The sequence below is a fragment of the Silene latifolia genome, unplaced genomic scaffold (genome assembly GCF_048544455.1).
Source record: "Silene latifolia isolate original U9 population unplaced genomic scaffold, ASM4854445v1 scaffold_154, whole genome shotgun sequence".
Taxonomy (NCBI): Eukaryota; Viridiplantae; Streptophyta; class Magnoliopsida; order Caryophyllales; family Caryophyllaceae; genus Silene; species Silene latifolia.
In genome coordinates, this window is record NW_027413140.1 from 80,190 (window position 1) to 98,506 (window position 18,317).

Sequence of the window (18,317 nt, forward strand, 5' to 3'; positions counted from 1 at the left end):
ATGTTCCCCCAGTGAGAGTACACGGATAGACATTCCCTCTCGAGACATGGAGACCAGTTCCCGATTATGTTCCCCCAGCGAGAGTTCACGACCGACAGTCATTCTCTCTCGAGACATGGAGATCAACATCAACCCCAAGCTATTCCAAAGTTTGTTTGAAGCTGAACACAAGCAGATTTCTCCCGGCAGTTCCAGACTGTGTCCTGCTGTCTTCTCCCAATATCGCGTATTGTTTTTTTTTTGGGGGGGAAAGTTAAGCTTCTCATTAATAAAAATCAATGCCCATTACAACATTACAATCATCTACCTAAAAAGCTTGAGTAAGACAACCTCAAGGCTTTTTAAGGTATTCAATCCAGTTAATCACATTTGTTTTTTTACTCCTAACATCACAATGGTAGAGTCTACTTTGCACATCACGTTTGACCCTAGTAACTAGTACCTCAGGCCTCCATACATAACCATCCAATATGCTAAGGTTTCTTATCTGCCATACATAGTACATTAAGCAGGCCAATATCATTACAGTCACCTTCTTCCTGCACGCAGCAGGCTGTCGCCACTCAACCAACCATTGAAAACAGTTACTCGCAGGTAGACTGATCTTACACCAGTCAGCAACCAGTAGGAGGCACTTCTTACTATATAAACAGTCAAAGAAGAGATGAGGATGGCTCTCTGCTTGACTGCCACACAGAAAACAACAGTTACTATGAGTAATATTCATTCGAATGAGCCTGTCCTGAGTAAGCAATCTCTGCTGAGCTATGAGCCAACACATAAAAGAATGCTTAGGTAGGATCCATCTATTCAACATCCAAGGATACCACTCACTACAAAAAAAACGTTTCGATGCGACGGACACACTGCGACGGAATATTAATCTGTAGCAAATTTAAACCTGCGACGGACACTGCGACGGACCTCATACTGTACGACGGACTTGCGACGGACTTTCCGTTGTAAAACCTATTTTCCCGCACCGCCAAATTTTTCGACATGGCGGGAAGGTCTGCGACGGAATTTCCGTCGCGATAATAAAATAATAATTAATTCTGCGACGGAAATTCCGTCGCTATATTAAAATAATATTTTTTGTGCAACGGAATTTCCGTCGCCGACATTTTTAAGTGTCCAGCTGTACACCTCTTAACACGCTGGAAAAATAATATTATTTTAAGTCTGCGACGGAAATTCCGTCGCAAGATTTATTATTATTTTATGTTTGCGACGGAAAGTCCGTCGCAGGCTTTCTTTATACGGGCAGCAGCGTCTTCCTCTCCTCTTCATTATCACTCTTCAATTATTTACCCCAAATCACCCAAAACTCCGTCTCCCTCAATCTCACCACCACCACTCCCACCACCACCCTACTCCCCAAATCACTCCTCCTATTTCTCCTTTCTCCTTTCCCTTTTCCCCTTTCTTCTCCTTTCCCCTTTCCCTTTTTTCCTTTCCCCTTTCCCTTTTTTTTCTGCCGCCGAGCTCCCTCGCCGCCGCCGCCCTTTGCTCCCGCCGCCGTCGCTCTTCTCCCTTGTCTCCATCTCTTAATTAATTTAAGGTTTGTTTAATTTATTTTACTATTTTGATTAATTAGGGTTTATGGTTATTGTTTAAATTAATTATAATTAGTTTAGGATGCTTAGTATTATTAGGATTGTTTAGTTTAGTTGAAAGCCAATTTAGGATGTTTAGTATTATTAGGATTGTTTAGTTTAGTTGAAAGCCAATTTAGGATGTTTAGTATTATTAGGATTGTTTAGTTTAGTTGAAAGCCAATTTAGGATGTTTAGTATTATTAGGATAATGAAATTTAGTTAAAAGCCAATTTAGGATGTTTAAATCAATTTTATAATACTTAGTTTAATTAAGTTTAGGATTGGTAAAATAAATTAGTTTAATTAATATCCAATTTAGAATGTTTAGGATTATTAGGGTAGTTTAATTTAGTTAAAAGCCAATTTAGGATGTTTAAATCAATTTTATAATGCTTAATTTAATTAAGTTTAGGATTATTAAAATGATTTAGTTTAATTAAAAGACAATTTATGATGTTTAAACCAATTTAAGGATGCTTACTCTACTTTTGCTTAGTTTTATAAGATTTATTAGTAATTATTAAGTTTGTTTTGATAAGTTGTGTACATTTGTGTCATGTATATTTTTTTTACAAATATTAATTCATCTTATGCTTGTGTTGTGATTGTTAATATATTTTTGACCTAGTACCGTTCGGGGGATTACACATTAGGTGTAATTCTTGAATAGTCCCGTTTTGGATTGTCTTTGAATCTTTTATGTCATTTAGGTGGTAAATACTCAATTTTTTTCTTGATTGTTATGAGACAAAATTTGGTTGACATTTCCTTTAATGTTCTCCGAATACATATGTAGAGTGAGAATTCATTCTAAATAATGTATTTGGAGAACTGTAAGGAAGTGCTGCCGAATTTTTGTCTCATTACAATCAAGAAAAAAAATTGGGTATTTACTAATGGTATGAAAGATTCAAAGATGGGTTTAGGTTGGAGAGATAAGGACCCCAATACTGAAAGTATTTTTTTGCAGGTTGTGGTTGTGGTTGTTGTTGTTGTTGTTGTTGTTGTTGTTGTTGTTGTTGTTGTTGTTGTTGTTGTTGTTGTATGAAAAATTCAAAGATAAGTTTATGAATGCTCTTACCATTTTTATTAATAATTTTTATTTACTAATATATATGTAGATTTGCAATGAAGAGATTAGAACGAAACTGGATGTATGAAAGGTTGGATGCCAATAAAAAATTAAGGAATTCGTAATAGGGGTTAATAAATTCATTGATTATGTTAAGCAACAAGAAGAATTCATTAGAAATAAAGAAATTAGGTGTCCATGTAGTAAGTGCAAAAATAAAAAGTTTTTAGTTGAACAAGAAGTACGAAAACACCTTGGTCTAAAGGGTTTTTGTGACAACTATTATGATTGGGTGTGTCACGGAGAGAAATTCCCCGTTGAGGAAGAGGAAATGGCAATGCCCTCTGACAATCCTTATAGGGATATGGTAGAGGATGCGTTGCGCGATAGCATTGATCAAATTAGGGAAGAAGCTCTTAATGCCGAGGTGGTTGATGAATCTACAAATCCCAATGTATTAGCCTTTTTTCAAATGTTAAAACGTGTCGAGCAACTGTCTACGAGGGATGTCGACTCTCATTGCTACGATCATTTGCAAGGCTTGTTGCTCCGAAATGTGAACACAACTTAGCCCATAAATGTGTAGATGGTTTCACGTCACTCATGGGAGACCTTCTTCCTCAAGATCATATTTTGATGTGTAACTTCTATGAAACCAAAAATGTTCTCAAAGCTCTTCAACTTCCTCATGAAAAGATAGATGCATGTTTTAATGGATGTATGCTTTTTTGGATGGACGACGCTCTTCTCGACAAGTGTAGAAAATGTGGTAGAGCTAGGTACAAAAGTGCAAAGAATGCAAATGGTAAAAGGGTCCCCGAAAATTTCTTAAATTATTTCCCAATAGGGCCACGTTTGCAACGAATTTATGCCACAAAAAACCTCGCGGAACAAATGCGTTGGCATTATGAAAACCCCCGAGTTAGTGGGACAATGTCTCATCCAAGTGACAGTGAGGCGTGGAAACATTTTGATCATCTTCATCCTTCTTTTGCATCTGAGCCTCGGAATGTTAGACTTGGACTTTGCACCGATGGTTTCTCGGCTTTTGGGCCATTCGGGAACTGTTATTCATGCTGGTCGGTGATGCTTACACCTTACAATTTACCACCCTGGCTATGCATGAAAAGACAATTTATGTACTTAACATTAATTATTCCTGGACCAAAGAGTCCCAAACAAAACCTTGACGTCTATTTACAGCCTCTAATTCACGAGTTGAAGCAATTGTGGGACACGGGATTGTTTACATATGACGTGTCTAGGAAACAAAACTTCGACTTAAGAGTCGCACTCTTATGGACGATCAACGACTTTCCTGCTTATGGCATGTTATCTGGTTGGTCAACTGCTGGTGAGAATGCATGTCCATATTGTACGAAAAAAGAGACTAAATCGACTTGGCTTCAGCATAGCAGAAAATGGAGTTGGTTTGATTGTCATAGATAATATTTAGACACTGATCATACTTTTCGCAAGGATAAAGTCCACTTTCGAAAAGGAAGAATAGAGAACGATGTTCTTTGGAACGAGGTTATCGGGCGAACAAGTGTGGGAATGTGTGAAAGATTTACCAAAAATCGTGGATGCATCGGACCATGAATTGAGAACGGTTAAAGCGAAACGAATTGGGTGGTGGAAACAAAGTATTTTTTGGGAGCTTCCATATTGGAGCACACTACTAATTCGACATAACCTTGATGTCATGCATATTGAGAAAATTTTTTCGAACAACTAATTCACACGGTGATGGATAGAAAAGACAAGACAACCTTGAACCCAAATGCACAAAAAGACATCTTACAACTTTGTTCAAGGTCGCGAAAGGTGGATTGATCGTTTTGAAAAAAGAGAGGAAGAAAGTGTTGTGTGATTGGATATGTAATTTAAAGTTTTAGGACGGCTATGCTTGATTTGAGAAGATGTGTCGATATGAATGAGTTGAAGCTACATGGCTTGAAAAGCCATGACTCTCATGTGTTTATGGAGCGTTTTCGCCGGTTGCTTTAAGGCACCTTCTCCCTAAAAATGAGTGGAATGCCATAACTGAGATTAGTCAATTTTTCAGAGACTTGTGCACTTCATCAGTACAAATTGAAAAAATAACAAGTCTCGAGAAAAATATTGTCGAAATAATCTGCAAATTGGAAAAAATACTTCCACCTTCATTTTTTAACTCAATGGAACATCTGCCAATTCATTTGCCATATGAAGTGAAAGTGGGTGGTCCTGTGCAATATAGGTGGATGTATCCTTTTGAGAGGTAATATCAATATCTTTTACGAAGCCTTTTAAGGTTATTACTTAATTTTATTCATTCTTAACCAATTTTTTTGTAGGTTCTTGAATCATTTGAAAAAAAAAATTGGAAATAAAGCTCGTGTTCAAGGGTCATTATGCAACGCATATTTGCTTGAAGAAATAGCAAATTTTTGTTCTTTTTACTTTGAAGATCATATAGACACAAAGGCAAAAGACCTTGACATAGGTCAGAAAAAGGCGAAGTATTCTACCTTGCCCGAGCTATTTCAAGATCATGAGGGCACTACTTACGGAAAATGTCATGAAAGATTTTTGGAAGATAACGAATATGAACGTGCACACCTCTATGTTTTATCTAATTGTGATTCTGATGAGTTGAAACGTATGGAAAGGTAGGTGAAAAATTTTTTAATTTTAAACGTTGTTTCAAGTAAAACATGCAAAAATTAATTCAAAACTTAATTCGGCATTTTTGAATAGGTTGTTTGAGGATTACATCAAAAGAGAATATCCCGAGGTTTCTATGGCCGAGGATATTTGGAACAAATTTGAAACAAAATTCTGATGGCTTAGAGGTCAAGTAAGTAAATAATATATATTCTATAATGCTTATTTAAATTATATTATTATTTGGTAAATAATTGGTTCATTATCATTAATTCTAGGTAAATAATTTAAAAGATCCAGTTGTAGTTGCCTTAGCAAATGGACCTTCAAAAAAAGTAAGAACATGGAAGCGTTATTCCATCAATGGATACAAATTTCGAGCTTTCATAGATGGGAAAGATTTGGAAAAGTCTACAATTAACAATGGAGTGTGTGTGAGTTCGATCAAGGAGCGACTACTATGGAACCCTAAATGAAGTTGTTGAGTTGTCTTATCTTTGGTGAGAAAAACCCTTACAACGTTATTTTATTCAAATGTAATTGGATAGATAACTCAGAAAGAGGAATGCAAGTACATAAGGAATATAAACTTGTGGATGTTAATCGGAGCAAAAAATTTCCAAAATATGACCCATTTGTGTTAGCATATCAAGTGGAACAAGTTTGCTATGCTCCTTATCCAAACATCAAAAGAGATAAAGATCAGTGGTCAGCAGTATTTAAAATAAAGGCAAGATCACAAGTGGATGCTCCTACTGATGAATCTATCTTTGAAGAAGATGTTAATAATGGTGATACAACATTGACAATAATTGAAATAGAGGATGAGAATGAAAATGTAGAGAAGGAACAAGAAGAAACGCAAGGAGATGAAATGCAAGTACAGAATGATGATATGCAAGAGGAGGAAGATGAGGAAGAGTTAGGAGATGAGGCTTTGAAGAAGTATTTAGAAGAAGATGATGATGAGGATTTTTTAGAATCGCTTTTTGAAAGCAACGAAAACACTAATTTAAGTGATGATGATGATGACTAGGATTTATATTAGTTGTAGATGTTTTGTACCCTTTTGTAGATACCCGTATCCGTCGATATTGGAATTTATAGAGAACCCGACAAACACCCGATGATGATAGGACACATGTATTTATTAGTCGTCATTGTCATTATTTGGGTTCGTTTTACGATGTAGAATGAGCGTTGTCGACGGAGTATTTTAATTTAAATGATTTTTAAATTAAGGCTTTTTTAAGGTAAATTCATTTTATTTTATTTTGAATTTATTTTCTCAAGTTTATTTTATTGAAAATAAATAAATATTTGATTTGAAAAATCATTTTATGAGTATTTTTGATTTGAAAAATCATTTATTTTAATGTGTTAATCGATTTGAAAAATCGATTTAAAAACAAAAAAAAAAACTCGTTTTGAACACGCGTTTTGGAGCTCGATTATAGCTCGGTTTTTAAGCCCGTTTTCTTTACGAATTGGCACGAATCTCGAGTACACTAACCAACCTAAGCCTCTACCCATCCACCCCAGTTCGAACCCCCTTAACCACGGCCCAAATCCCATCCCAAACACCCCGCATACACAAAGCAGCCCCCCCTGTTTTGCAGCTCAAACCCGAGTCCAAAACCCGCTCCAAACACTACCAAAACCCGTGCCCATTAACCCTAACCCGTACCCTAGTATCCTACCCATATTACCTTACCTTAAACCCCAAGAAAACCCCTCACAAACCCTCTCAAACCCTCACAAAAGCTGCTGGACAGCAGCTATGCGTGAATGAGCCCGTCTGCCTCTCCCCCCTTTTACCCTACTTTAACTCCTTATAAATACCACCCCTTCACCATAAATTCATTCCTCTAAGTTCTCCATACATCCTACCTTCACTCACAAGCTTTAAACCCCAGAAACAAACCCTAATTGCCTCTCAAAAACCCTCCACAAAACCGACTTGCAAACTGGAACAGTTTGTGTGTCCTCTTCGAAATACAATTCGTTCCTCCTTCAAACATCCATCAAAATTCGAGTTTCTTGTTCCAAATTAACCATACAACATCCATCTAAACATTAGACAAAGATTTACGAGCCAAATTGCCCTTGAGAGTACACGAATTCCCTCGAAAAACAGAGTGTTATACACTCTGTTTTCGCGGCTTTTTCCTGTCTGTCCAGTTCTGTTTGTGCTCGTTTTTCGTGCCCAATAACTCAAAAAGAGCAGGGGTTGCTTTAATATCTCTGTTCTACTCTCTTTCTAGTTTTCAAAATATCTTTTAAATCGAATTTTCACCGTGAAACGAGAGAGAAATCGCTGTTTGAAAGTTGCTGTCCAGATTCGATAAAAACGTGTTGTTTGCTTTGTTTCTTCGTCGACGACGGCCTCTCGAAATAAAATCTACCATCGATTATGACCCAAGACGGTGTCAACGATACATGTAGGTTGAGGGTGCATCAAATCCTCCTCTTTCTCCCTTTTATTTCGTTTTTTTATGTTTGTTTTTTTTATTGTTTCGTTTTATTTCGTTTATCGTTTTTATTTATCGTTTAAATTAACTATGAAACTAGTTTAGTCCGAGTATGAGTTAAAGTACCACCATGAACACCCGTGTTGACTTGAGATGGGAAAGAAACCGCTACATCAGTCGGTCGTACACCCCCGTCTCATTTACATATCCTCGTGTTCAAGGTAGGGCATTAATAAAACGATTTTTGACTTCGTTCTTCGCTTTTGACCCCTCTCTTCTCTCGTGTGATTCGACCTACCCCTGGACCATTTACATGTTGGTATGACATCTGATTGTTAACATATGACTTAATTAGAGGACATTAGATCAATTTAATAACCTAATTAGACACGTTAGGGTACATCGACATAGCTTTAAAAATTAACTGACGATTCTGTAACTTAATTGAATGCATCTCTCTCTTTCACCTAATTTCTCGCTAGTATAAGAGTGCGTGATTAGCACCGTCTTATTAACACTCGATGAGTTAAGTTAATTAGCGAACTTGACCTAATTGGACCCCTTTAGGCCGTGTAGAATGCGCGTTTGCAAGGTATCTTTTCAAATCGATCAACGTCGTTTCTAACTTGTTTTCTAGCCCGCTTTCGAACTTGTTTCGCAATCAATCGATCTAACTAATGAACCTGACCTAGGACCTAGGGTTGGACGTGGCTTTAGGCCGTGAGGCTTGGCCGTGTCCTTTGGTTTTTTCTTGTTTCGTTTGTTTTACAACGTTCGTTCTTTATTTGTTTTGTCGCTTGTAATTTATCGTTTGTTATCGAGTTGTAATTTTCAAGTTAGTTTTCTCTTATCGAGTCAAAACCTCTTTCAAAAACCTTAGTCTTGTTTGGTTAGATGGTTGTGCCCTAATGCATGTAAGAGCGTAGTAAATCGCATGTTGTTTAAAGCAACATGGCCCGATTTATGCTAATGCATGCTTTGGTGTGTGACCCAATGTCTAATTTGATGAGATTCAGTGAAAGCACGCATTACAAGGAATGACCCAAGGCCGTGAGTCATGTAAGCCGTGGGTCACCCCTTTGTGCACGGTTTCCTAGGCCGAATGGCCGTGTATTGCGTCGTGTGTATAGCGTTGTATTTTAGATCGAGTTGTATCTTTAATTTCTCGTTGTGTCGGCATGAAATGCCTGGGTTGTAATAGGGTAGATCCCAACGGCTCCCCCATTCCCATCAAGCCTTGTTTGTTTCGCTTATATGTTGTTAGATCAATCAACCCACATGCTAAATTACAACTTTGACAAAGTTAGTTTAGTTGCATCTAAATCGACATAGAAACTTCACATGTTAGAGTTTTGAAAACGATGTTTGCATATCATATATAGTAGTAGCTATGATCTTGTTTAAAATCCGACACTTGACTTAGTAGAGGCCGTTATCGACGGGCGGGGTTAGGTGTCCTTATGGGCTTCCTAACACGTACCCTCACCCCTTACTCAAGATCTATGGTTTGTGGATCCGTCTAAATACCATTGGATTACAAGAGTCATTCAAATCGAGTGATATAGGGTACAAGTCTTTATCTTTAATCACTCGTAGTCGATTGGCTTTATGCTTTTCGACGAAAGGTGTAAAGTTGACTTGAACGGTTCCAAGTTCCCAAAAAACTTGGTGGCGACTCTAATTTGTCTTAATTCGATTCGAAAGAACCTCGAGTCGATTATGCCTAGTATGGATCCCGCGGACGCAGTTCCCGCGGGCGTTGTCCACACCTTTCTTTCAATCTTATTACTTTGTTGGTACTATTAGTTGTAGATGCCGTATGGCTTAATTTAATGAAATCTAGTTTGTTTTCATTCAATCTTACTTTGCCAATTTCTTATTTGGTTGCTATTATTTGATTATTTGATTTCTTACTTTGCCAATTTCTTATTTTGTTGCTATTATTTGAAGCTATGATTTCTTACTTTGCCAATTTCTTTTTTTGTTGCTATTATTTGATTTCTTACTTTGCCAATTTCTTACTTTGCCAATTTGTTATTTGGTTGCTATTATTTGATTTCTAACAATGTTGAAGAATTTAGTTGGTTTCTATGGCGTCGAGGAGACGAAGACATGGTAGTAATAGTAATGCAGGAAACCAAGGACAGGGAAACGAGAATGAAGAAATACGGCAGATTGACAAAATTCCTCTCGATTCTCTTGAGCAAGAAGGCGTTTGGTAAGTATGTTATTTTTTCGTAATTAATTATTTTTTTATAATATATTATATATATATATATATATATATATATATATATATATATATATATAAATATTTATTATATTCTCATTCTTTTTTTCGAGGTTGGTGATGAAAAAGTTGTGAACTTGATATCGGATACTATTGGATGCAACTACAAAGAACATGCTCCTAATTGGAAATCGGCGTCATCTACTCTAAAGAAGGATTGGTGGAATTGGTTTGAGGTATTAGCAATTGTCATTTAATTTAATATTAGGTATTTTATTCATTTATTTTATATTTATTTACAATAAAGTTTATTTTCTAACTTTATTGTTTATTTGATGGCGTGTTAGTTACGATCCCCGTGACAAGGCAAGGGTTAAGAAGGCTTGGGAAGATGCCATGAAGACCCGTTTACGGCAAATGATTTATCGAGCTTATCATAAGGAAGAGCATGAAAAGTCGGATTGGATTAGTGTTAACTTGCACCGTCAATTGAAGAATAGACCACTTGAAGATCCTAGTTTCACGGGAAGATCGGAGCAGAATTCGGCCAACCGTAGATCGGGAAGTGACGAGAAAGGGAAGGCGTTAGCTACTCACGTAATGGGTCGAAAAAGCACTTTGCAATATATGGACTCAATGTTAATTTCTTCACTTCCTTTTTTAATTTATTACCTTTTTTTTCTTTAACTTTATTTAAAGTTAGTAATTATATTTAACAAGTATCAAAATTGTAGATTGATAAAGATGGGAAAGGAGATATTCCGTCCGCTTTGCAGTTGTTGGAGAAGACAAGGAAGCATAGAACAAAAGGATGGTTATCCAAAAAAACTGGTCAACTCTTCGTAAGTTGCTATAATTATTTAATTTTTAGCTCATTTTTTCAATCATGATTATTTAGTAGATGGTATCTAATCTTTCGTTTTTTTATTGATATAGGGTAAAATCATCTCAAAGAAAACTGAGCTTCAGAGTCAAGAAGTCGAGAACATTGATGATGATGAAATTTATATTGAATAACATGGAGGGTTTGATAAGAAAGGTAGAGTACTTGGCGCGGGAAATGCAGCACCACAAATTTGGGAGCACCACCGCCGCTCGACTGGTAACCTCTTTTCTACTCCTCATACTCCGGGTTTTGTTGGTAGAGTCGCAAAAGAGAATGCGCGACTAAAGCAAGTCGAGGCCGAACAATCTCAAAGGCTTGCGGCAATAGAGGAGTTCTTGAGCCAACAAGGTTTTACCACTCAAACTTGTAACCCCGGAGGTGTATCTCAAGCTATAAATGACTTTAATGATGATGGTGGCGACAATGCTAGGCCTACTCCTACTCACGTGTATTGATTAGTAGTTGTTAGTTGATCTCCTACCCCTAGTTTATGGACTTATTTAGCTTTCTTTGTTGAACAATTATTATACTAAACGGTTGTAAACCTTTTATTTTAAGTTAATGCGAAGACTTTGTTTGGAAATCTCGTCTTGAATGAGTTGTGAATTTGTCAATTGCTGGATTTTCTGTATGTTTGTAGGAAACCGGGAGTATATGTAATTCCTTTCAAAGCAATGGGGGAGCTGGAAAAGCGTTGTAAACCCCCTGCTTCATTCTGCCCTGCGACGGAATTTGCGACGGAAAATCCGTCGCAAATGTTGACTTTCTGGTTGACTTTGGGGACACGTGTCCCTTATGAACAGTGATCTGCGACGAAAAATCCGTCGCAGATATTGACTTTCTGGTTGACTTAAGTGCCTACGTGGCCTGTATGAACAGTGATCTGCGACGGATTTTCCGTCGCAGATATTGACTTTTTGGTTGACCATTATGTCCACGTGGCCTCCCATGAACAGTGGATGGCGACGGAATTTCCGTCGCAGATCCCTTTTTTGCGACGGGTTTCTGCGACGCTTTGATCCGTCGCGGATATTTAGTTGCAACGGAATTCCCGTCGCAAAACCAAATTTTGCGACGAAATAAAGCAACGGGTTAAATCCGTCGCAATTCCGTCGCAAGTTCTATTTTTGCGACGGGATTGACATATTTGCGACGGAGTTTTCCGTCGCTATGGAACCTTTTCTTTGTAGTGACTGAACCTGCATCCCATCTGGTTTCAACTTCAAATAACTCTCCTGTATGCTATACTTCTCTAACCCATCCCCTGTAAACAAGTAATCTTTAATAGTGTCCTTAACCTGGCATATTTTCCTCCAGGCCCAACTGCTTCCCATTCTTGGTTTATATTCCATCCAGCCAGTGCTCTTAATATAAACTGCATTCACCCACCTGACCCAAAGATGATCTTCCTTCTGAGCTATCCACCAAGCATATTTACCAATGGTAGCCAAGTTCCAAACATGTAAGTCTTTCAACCCCAGTCCACCATGCTTTTTGGATTGGCAAATATTCTCCCAAGACACCAAACCAGAGCTTTCCTTATGATCAGAGCCATGCCAAAGGTAAGCTCTGCAGATAGCCTCAATCTTACCTATAACAGTCTTTGGTAGAATAAAGATTCGAGCCCAATAACTATGCAAGGTTTGCAGGACAGCTTTGATCAACATCACCCTCCCTGCATAGGATAATTTTCTTGAACCCAGACTTCTTATTCTATCCACCACCTTTTCCACTAGACAATTGCAGTCCATCACATACAACCTTTTTAGGGAGACATTGACCCCTAGATATCTGAATGGGACTACTCCTCTCTTAATGCCAGAAGCCACCTCAATCTCTTTGATCAGCTGCTCATCAATACCATTACAATATAGATTGACTTGCTCTTATTCATGACCAATCCAGTTGCTTTGGAAAAATAATCAAATGCCCTCAGCATTAGCTCAATAGAAGTTCTTTCCCCTTTGCAAAACAAAATTAAATCATCAACAAATCAAAGGTGAGACAATTATATCCTGCTGCAAAGGGGATGGAACCTAAACTTTTCATGCTTTTGAACCACCTTTAGGATTGTGCTTAGATATTCAAGACACATAGTAAAGATAAGGGGGGAGAGGGGGTCCCCTTGTCTTAGCCCCCTCTGTCCTTTAAAGAATCCAAACATTTCACCATTTAAAGACAATGAATAGGAAGGAGTAGATATATACTGCATAATAATTTGAGTAAATTTCTTAGGAAACTCCATAGCCATCATCATCTCCTTCACAAAACTTCATTCTACAGAGTCATAAGCTTTCTGTAGATCAAGTTTCATCATGATTCTAGGTGAGCTGGTCTTCCTGTTATAAAGCTTGTTCAAGTCTTGACATATAAGGATGTTCCCAACTATGTCTCTGCCCTTAATAAAGGCACTTTGGGAAGCACTAATCACTTCAGGCAGGATTTGACCCAATCTAGCACACAAGACCTTTGACAGACATTTATAGATTGTATTGTAGTAGGCAATGGGCCTGAACTGCAATACATTCTCAGGCAAATCAACCTTAGGAATCAAGGTTATGATGGTGTTGTTGCATTGTTTCAGAAGTTGTCCAGATTGGAAAGCCCCTTGTACAACAGCTATCACATCATTCCCTACAATCCCCCAATTATCCTTGAAAAACTGACTACTATACCCATCTGGTCCAGGGGCTTTTGTCCCTAGAATGCCAAACATAGCATTTTTAACCTCCTCACCAGTTATAGGTGCAATCAGCAAATCACAATGCTCCTTAGTCAAAATAGGGCCAGCACGAACAACCCTCTGATTAATGCTACTAACCTCCTTAGACGTGCCTAAGAGAACTTTATACTACTCCTCAAAGGCAGCCTGTATATCCTCAGGTTTAGTGCACAAGTTATTATCCATATCTTTTATTTGAAATACCCTATTCACTACTACAAATACAGGCTATAACAACGGTCAAAAACCGTTGTTATATAAAAAAGCGGACGTTGTTAAAGCGTCCGTTGTAGAAGGTTTTAACAACGGTTGGTTTTCTTAAGGAAACCGTTGTTAAAACTATTAACAACGGTTTTATGTATAAAAACCCGTTGTGGAAAGTGTGACTCAATTTTGGGGGGAAAGTTATAACAACGGGTTTTAATATACAAAACCGTTGTTATAACTAAAGACAACGGGTTGCTTATAAATAACCGTTGTTGTTTGTTCTTAAAAAATAAAAAAAAAATTAAATTAGATATTACTAGATGCATGCATAATTACGGCCCGTTAGAATTCCGATGCATGCATTATTACTGACATCACTGTGCATATGAACGGACAATATGGAATGAGAAGGGTTAGTAATAAGATTTGAAGCAGCATTGAGAGAAATGATGATGATTATGGCACAACTTCCTAACATATATATTAATTAAAAAACAACTCAACCCACACATTGCTTAGTATAAATACATTGCATTATCTCAACTAACATTTCCATTATCTCAATATATACATCTCCAAACCCTAATTTAACTGCTAAAACAAACTCTACTTAATCTTTCAAAACAAACTCCAAAAACTCAAACAAAATGAATGATTTCATCCTTAAGACTCTTACCATGATCGAGAACAACAATAACTTCATCCGCCGGTTCCTCCATATTGAGGAAAGTTTCAGGAGCTACCTTGCGGATGCTCGATCCGCATTGAAGCACGCCAAAGAAGATGGCTTGACAAAGCAGCAGCGATTGCGGCTATATGACGATATAGCAATGCGAACGGAACCTCCAAATAGCCAAGGAGGAGAGGACGGATACGATAGAGCGGAATAAGATCCTCTATGAAAATATAAGAATTGCATTTTTATATATGTAATTTTTTTTTTAATTTATGTATGTATTTATATATATAATATATATATATATATATATATTAATTATGTTTATCTTGCTTCTTCATCTTGCTTCTTCATTGTTTTACTAACTAATTATGCGAACAATACTTAAACAAATAACATAATGGTCGATAAAAACACATACATGCAAAAGAAATAAATAGAAAAAGAAAATAATGACGATGAAACTAACAGTGACGGCGAGATTTACCTGATAAATACAGAACGTAAGAGACGATGAAATCAACAGTGACGGCGAGAAGATAAAGCGACGATGAGAAAGAGAGAAAGAGAGAAAGAGAAAGTGTGTGTTTTGTGTTTGTTTGTCTGCTGTGTTTGTGTTTGTGTATTAAGGGTTGTGTTTTGTGGCTGCAGCAGACTTCTATTTGTGTGGTTTATAGTATGGAAGGTATTGACAACGGTTATTAAACAAAAACCGTTGTGAAATATGTTTTAACAACGGTTGTAAAAACACCCGTTGTGATTACTTTTCACTAACTTTGCGCCAATTTTGCGCCAAATTATTAACAACGGTTGTGCATGTGTGACCCGTTGTTAAAACTAATAACAACGGTTTTTATAACCATACCCGTTGTAATTGATTTTAGTAAAATTCGCGCCATACATTCTACAACGTCTATTGTGATTTTCGTGAATAATCGTTGTTAAAGGGGCGTTGTAGTTGCCTGGATTTGTAGTAGTGATTCCTAGCCCTTCTTCTCTTGATACAGGCATGGAAATAGGCAGTATTATCATCTCCATGTTCCATCCACTCACACTTAGTCTTTTGCCTCAAATACTGATCCCTTGCTTTTCTCAATTCAGTGAGCTCTGTGGCACATTCTTTCTCAGACAAGCATAATTCTTCATTGAGAGGATCCTGCACCACCATAGTTTGAAACTGATTCAGAGCTAATTCAGCTATGTGGGTGAGGTTTTCAATATCCCCAAATTGCTCCTTATTCAACTTCTTGAGGTCAGGTTTCAAACTTTTCAATTTTTGTACAACTCTAAACATAAGAGTCCCCTTCCACTCTCTATGCCAACCAGTCCTGACAATATTATCATAGTCAGGTGCCAAGGACCACATGTTGAAGTACTTAAAAGGATTGCCTCTTCTGTGTATCTCCCCCTCAAAATGAATAAGACTAGGGCAATGGTCAATTAGACCTTCAGGGAGAAAATGCACATAGCTATCAGGGAAGCAGTCCATCCAATCCACATTGAACAACATCCTATCCAGCCTACTATAAACCTTAGTCCCATGTTCATGCTTATTCGTCCAAGTATAGAAAGCACCCTTAGCACTTAGGTCTTCCAACTGATAGTCATGAACCACCTGTACCAAGGGCCTCATCTCAGCATTGGTTATAGGAGCCCCTCCAATTCTCTCATTACTGGCCATGATTGCATTGAAATCACCACCTACAATCCAAGGCCCTCTCACAATAGCATGATAATATCTCAGGCTAGCCCGTAAAGGTTCCCTTTCAGCTTGCTTGTTTAAACCATAAACTACAGTAAACCATAAAGTTTGCTTCCTTGTTTTATCAAACACTTTAGTATGAATACTTTGGATAGTAATGTCATACACCTCAACATCAAAAGAACTAGGATCCCAAATGAGCCAAATTCCCCCCCCCCCTTATGTAGGCTATAATTAGTACAAATGGACCAGTCATCACACAAGTTAACCCTAACTTTATTCCAATTATTACTCTTAATCTTAGTTTCTAACAAACCAAATAAACCCACTTTATTTAAATGTAAAAATCTCTTTATTTCTTGTTGTTTATTTGGGTTATTCAATCCTCTAATATTCCAAATGCTACAACTACCCATATTCAGAGCTTGCCTGACTGGATTCACCCTTCTCCAGAGTCCTATACTCCAGCAACCCAACTCTAGACTTGTGCATTGAATTAGACAGTGCCTCCATAAAGGACACACCACCAGGAGTAAATCGTTTTCCCCCATTCCCATTCCTCATAATCCTAGATATAAACCGTCTAGGTAAGGAACTCTCCACCACAGGTGTGCTAGGAACCAATACTGGGGTCATAACCACCACAGGTTGAGAATGAGCTTTCTGCACAGGTTTTGCCACATGGGTCTTCTGAGTAGTCCTCTTAACAGGAACATTTTTTTGTTCCTGCACAGAAGTCTTCTTCACTACACCCTTAGGCCTCCACACTTTCTGACCCACTGGTTTGGTCCCTCCACCCTTTCTGCAATTCTCAGCTAAATGGCCCAATCCCTTACATTTAGTACATGACAGAGGAAGCCAATCATATACCACCTTAATGGTTTGAGATTTGCCAGTTTCGTCCAAGAAATTAAGCACAGTAGGGAAGGATTGATCAATGTCAACTTCAACCATAATACGAGCAAAGCCTAAGAAATTTTTATGGAAAGTGGATTCATCACATTTAATAAATTTACCCACTCCACTGGACAACTTTTTAAGACACTCAATTCCCCAGAATTTCACATCTAAGTCATACAATTTCATCCATAATGGTATTCGTTTAACTTCATGCTTCACCAACTGCATCTCAGGATGCCATTCCTTGATAATTACCGGCTTATTATCAAAGATTAAATGACCATTATTAAGAACAAATTGTTGTTGATCCTTAGATTTAAATCGAACCAGAAATATACCGTTAGGCAGGAAAGAAATTTTATCAATCCCCTGAGCTTGCCACACCCTATTAACAAATCCGTGAGAACAGAGCTCGGTGGATTCGCGCCCAAGATGTAGCATACAACGGAAGTAGACCAGAACTTGATTTCACCTGCAACATCTTCCTTGGTGATTTGAATCAACGGCGTCACCGCTGGTTGTTCTGGTCCTTCCTCTGCAGGTTCCTCTTGAACTAATTCTTCATCCTCTTGTATAACTTCTAGGTCCAATTCCATCTCCTGAGATGAAAACTGTAATTGACGATGATGCGATTTCCCTTTATTATTAGAAAGAACAGTAAAATCAACTTGTTTTTGTGAGTTTTGTGAATTTTTTTGAACGGAAATTGGAGATTTCTGATGATTTTTAGTTGATTTTTTTATCTAGCCATTGCTTGAACAAAAAGATAACTAATTCTCTATATTTTTCTCTCTCTAACTTTCTCTCTCTTCATTTTTGTCTGATACCCATAATATCACGTATTGTTTTCCCCTGGAGTTTCAAAGAATTTCAGGTATGATCTCTTCTTATGGCTGGCGAGCCTCCTTACGTAGTCTAATGGACTTCAAACGACCCTCCCCGATAGTCGACAGACAATAAAAGGTTCCCGACGATAGGTCCTTGGTTCAGACCCCTTGAACCGCCTCGCGTCGCCACAGTCGTCAAGTTGTAATCTTCGATTTACCTGATGGCTATACTTTGACTTTCGCCTTCTCCAAGCCTCAGTCAAAGTGGGGGCTCTGTAGATACCTCATTTCTGCACCTCCCGCCAACCACCCGGTGATGATTGGGCCGCATGTTTGGTTCGCGGAACAATTTGTGACAGTTCGTAAGTTTATCATCA

At 37.8% G+C, this 18,317-nt stretch overlaps 1 protein-coding gene across 1 annotated transcript; it reads right to left on the reverse strand.

The window, feature by feature from the left end:
* Positions 1-331: 331 nt before the first annotated feature.
* On the reverse strand, positions 332-16,192 carry LOC141637872 (uncharacterized). The gene is made up of 5 exons (XM_074447285.1): positions 15,517-16,192; positions 13,188-13,741; positions 12,084-12,753; positions 589-686; positions 332-487 (listed from the first exon to the last, which is right to left on the reverse strand). The coding sequence occupies exons 1-5, from the start codon at positions 16,190-16,192 to the stop codon at positions 332-334; spliced, it is 2,154 nt and encodes a 717-aa protein (XP_074303386.1).
* Between the last annotated feature and the right edge of the window lie 2,125 nt (positions 16,193-18,317).

What these genes read in the sequence shown, in the direction of transcription:
- LOC141637872 (XM_074447285.1), bottom strand. Translation starts at nt 16,192, where the DNA reads ATGGCCAGTAATGAGAGAATTGGAGGGGCTCCTATAACCAATGCTGAG. An exon ending in TACAGAAAGCTTATGACTCT is followed by an intron (nt 12,754 to 13,187) that starts GTAGAATGAAGT and finishes ATTGATGAGCAG; the next exon opens with CTGATCAAAGAGATTGAGGT. An exon ending in TCAGTCACTACAAAGAAAAG is followed by an intron (nt 687 to 12,083) that starts GTTCCATAGCGA and finishes TCTGTGTGGCAG; the next exon opens with TCAAGCAGAGAGCCATCCTC.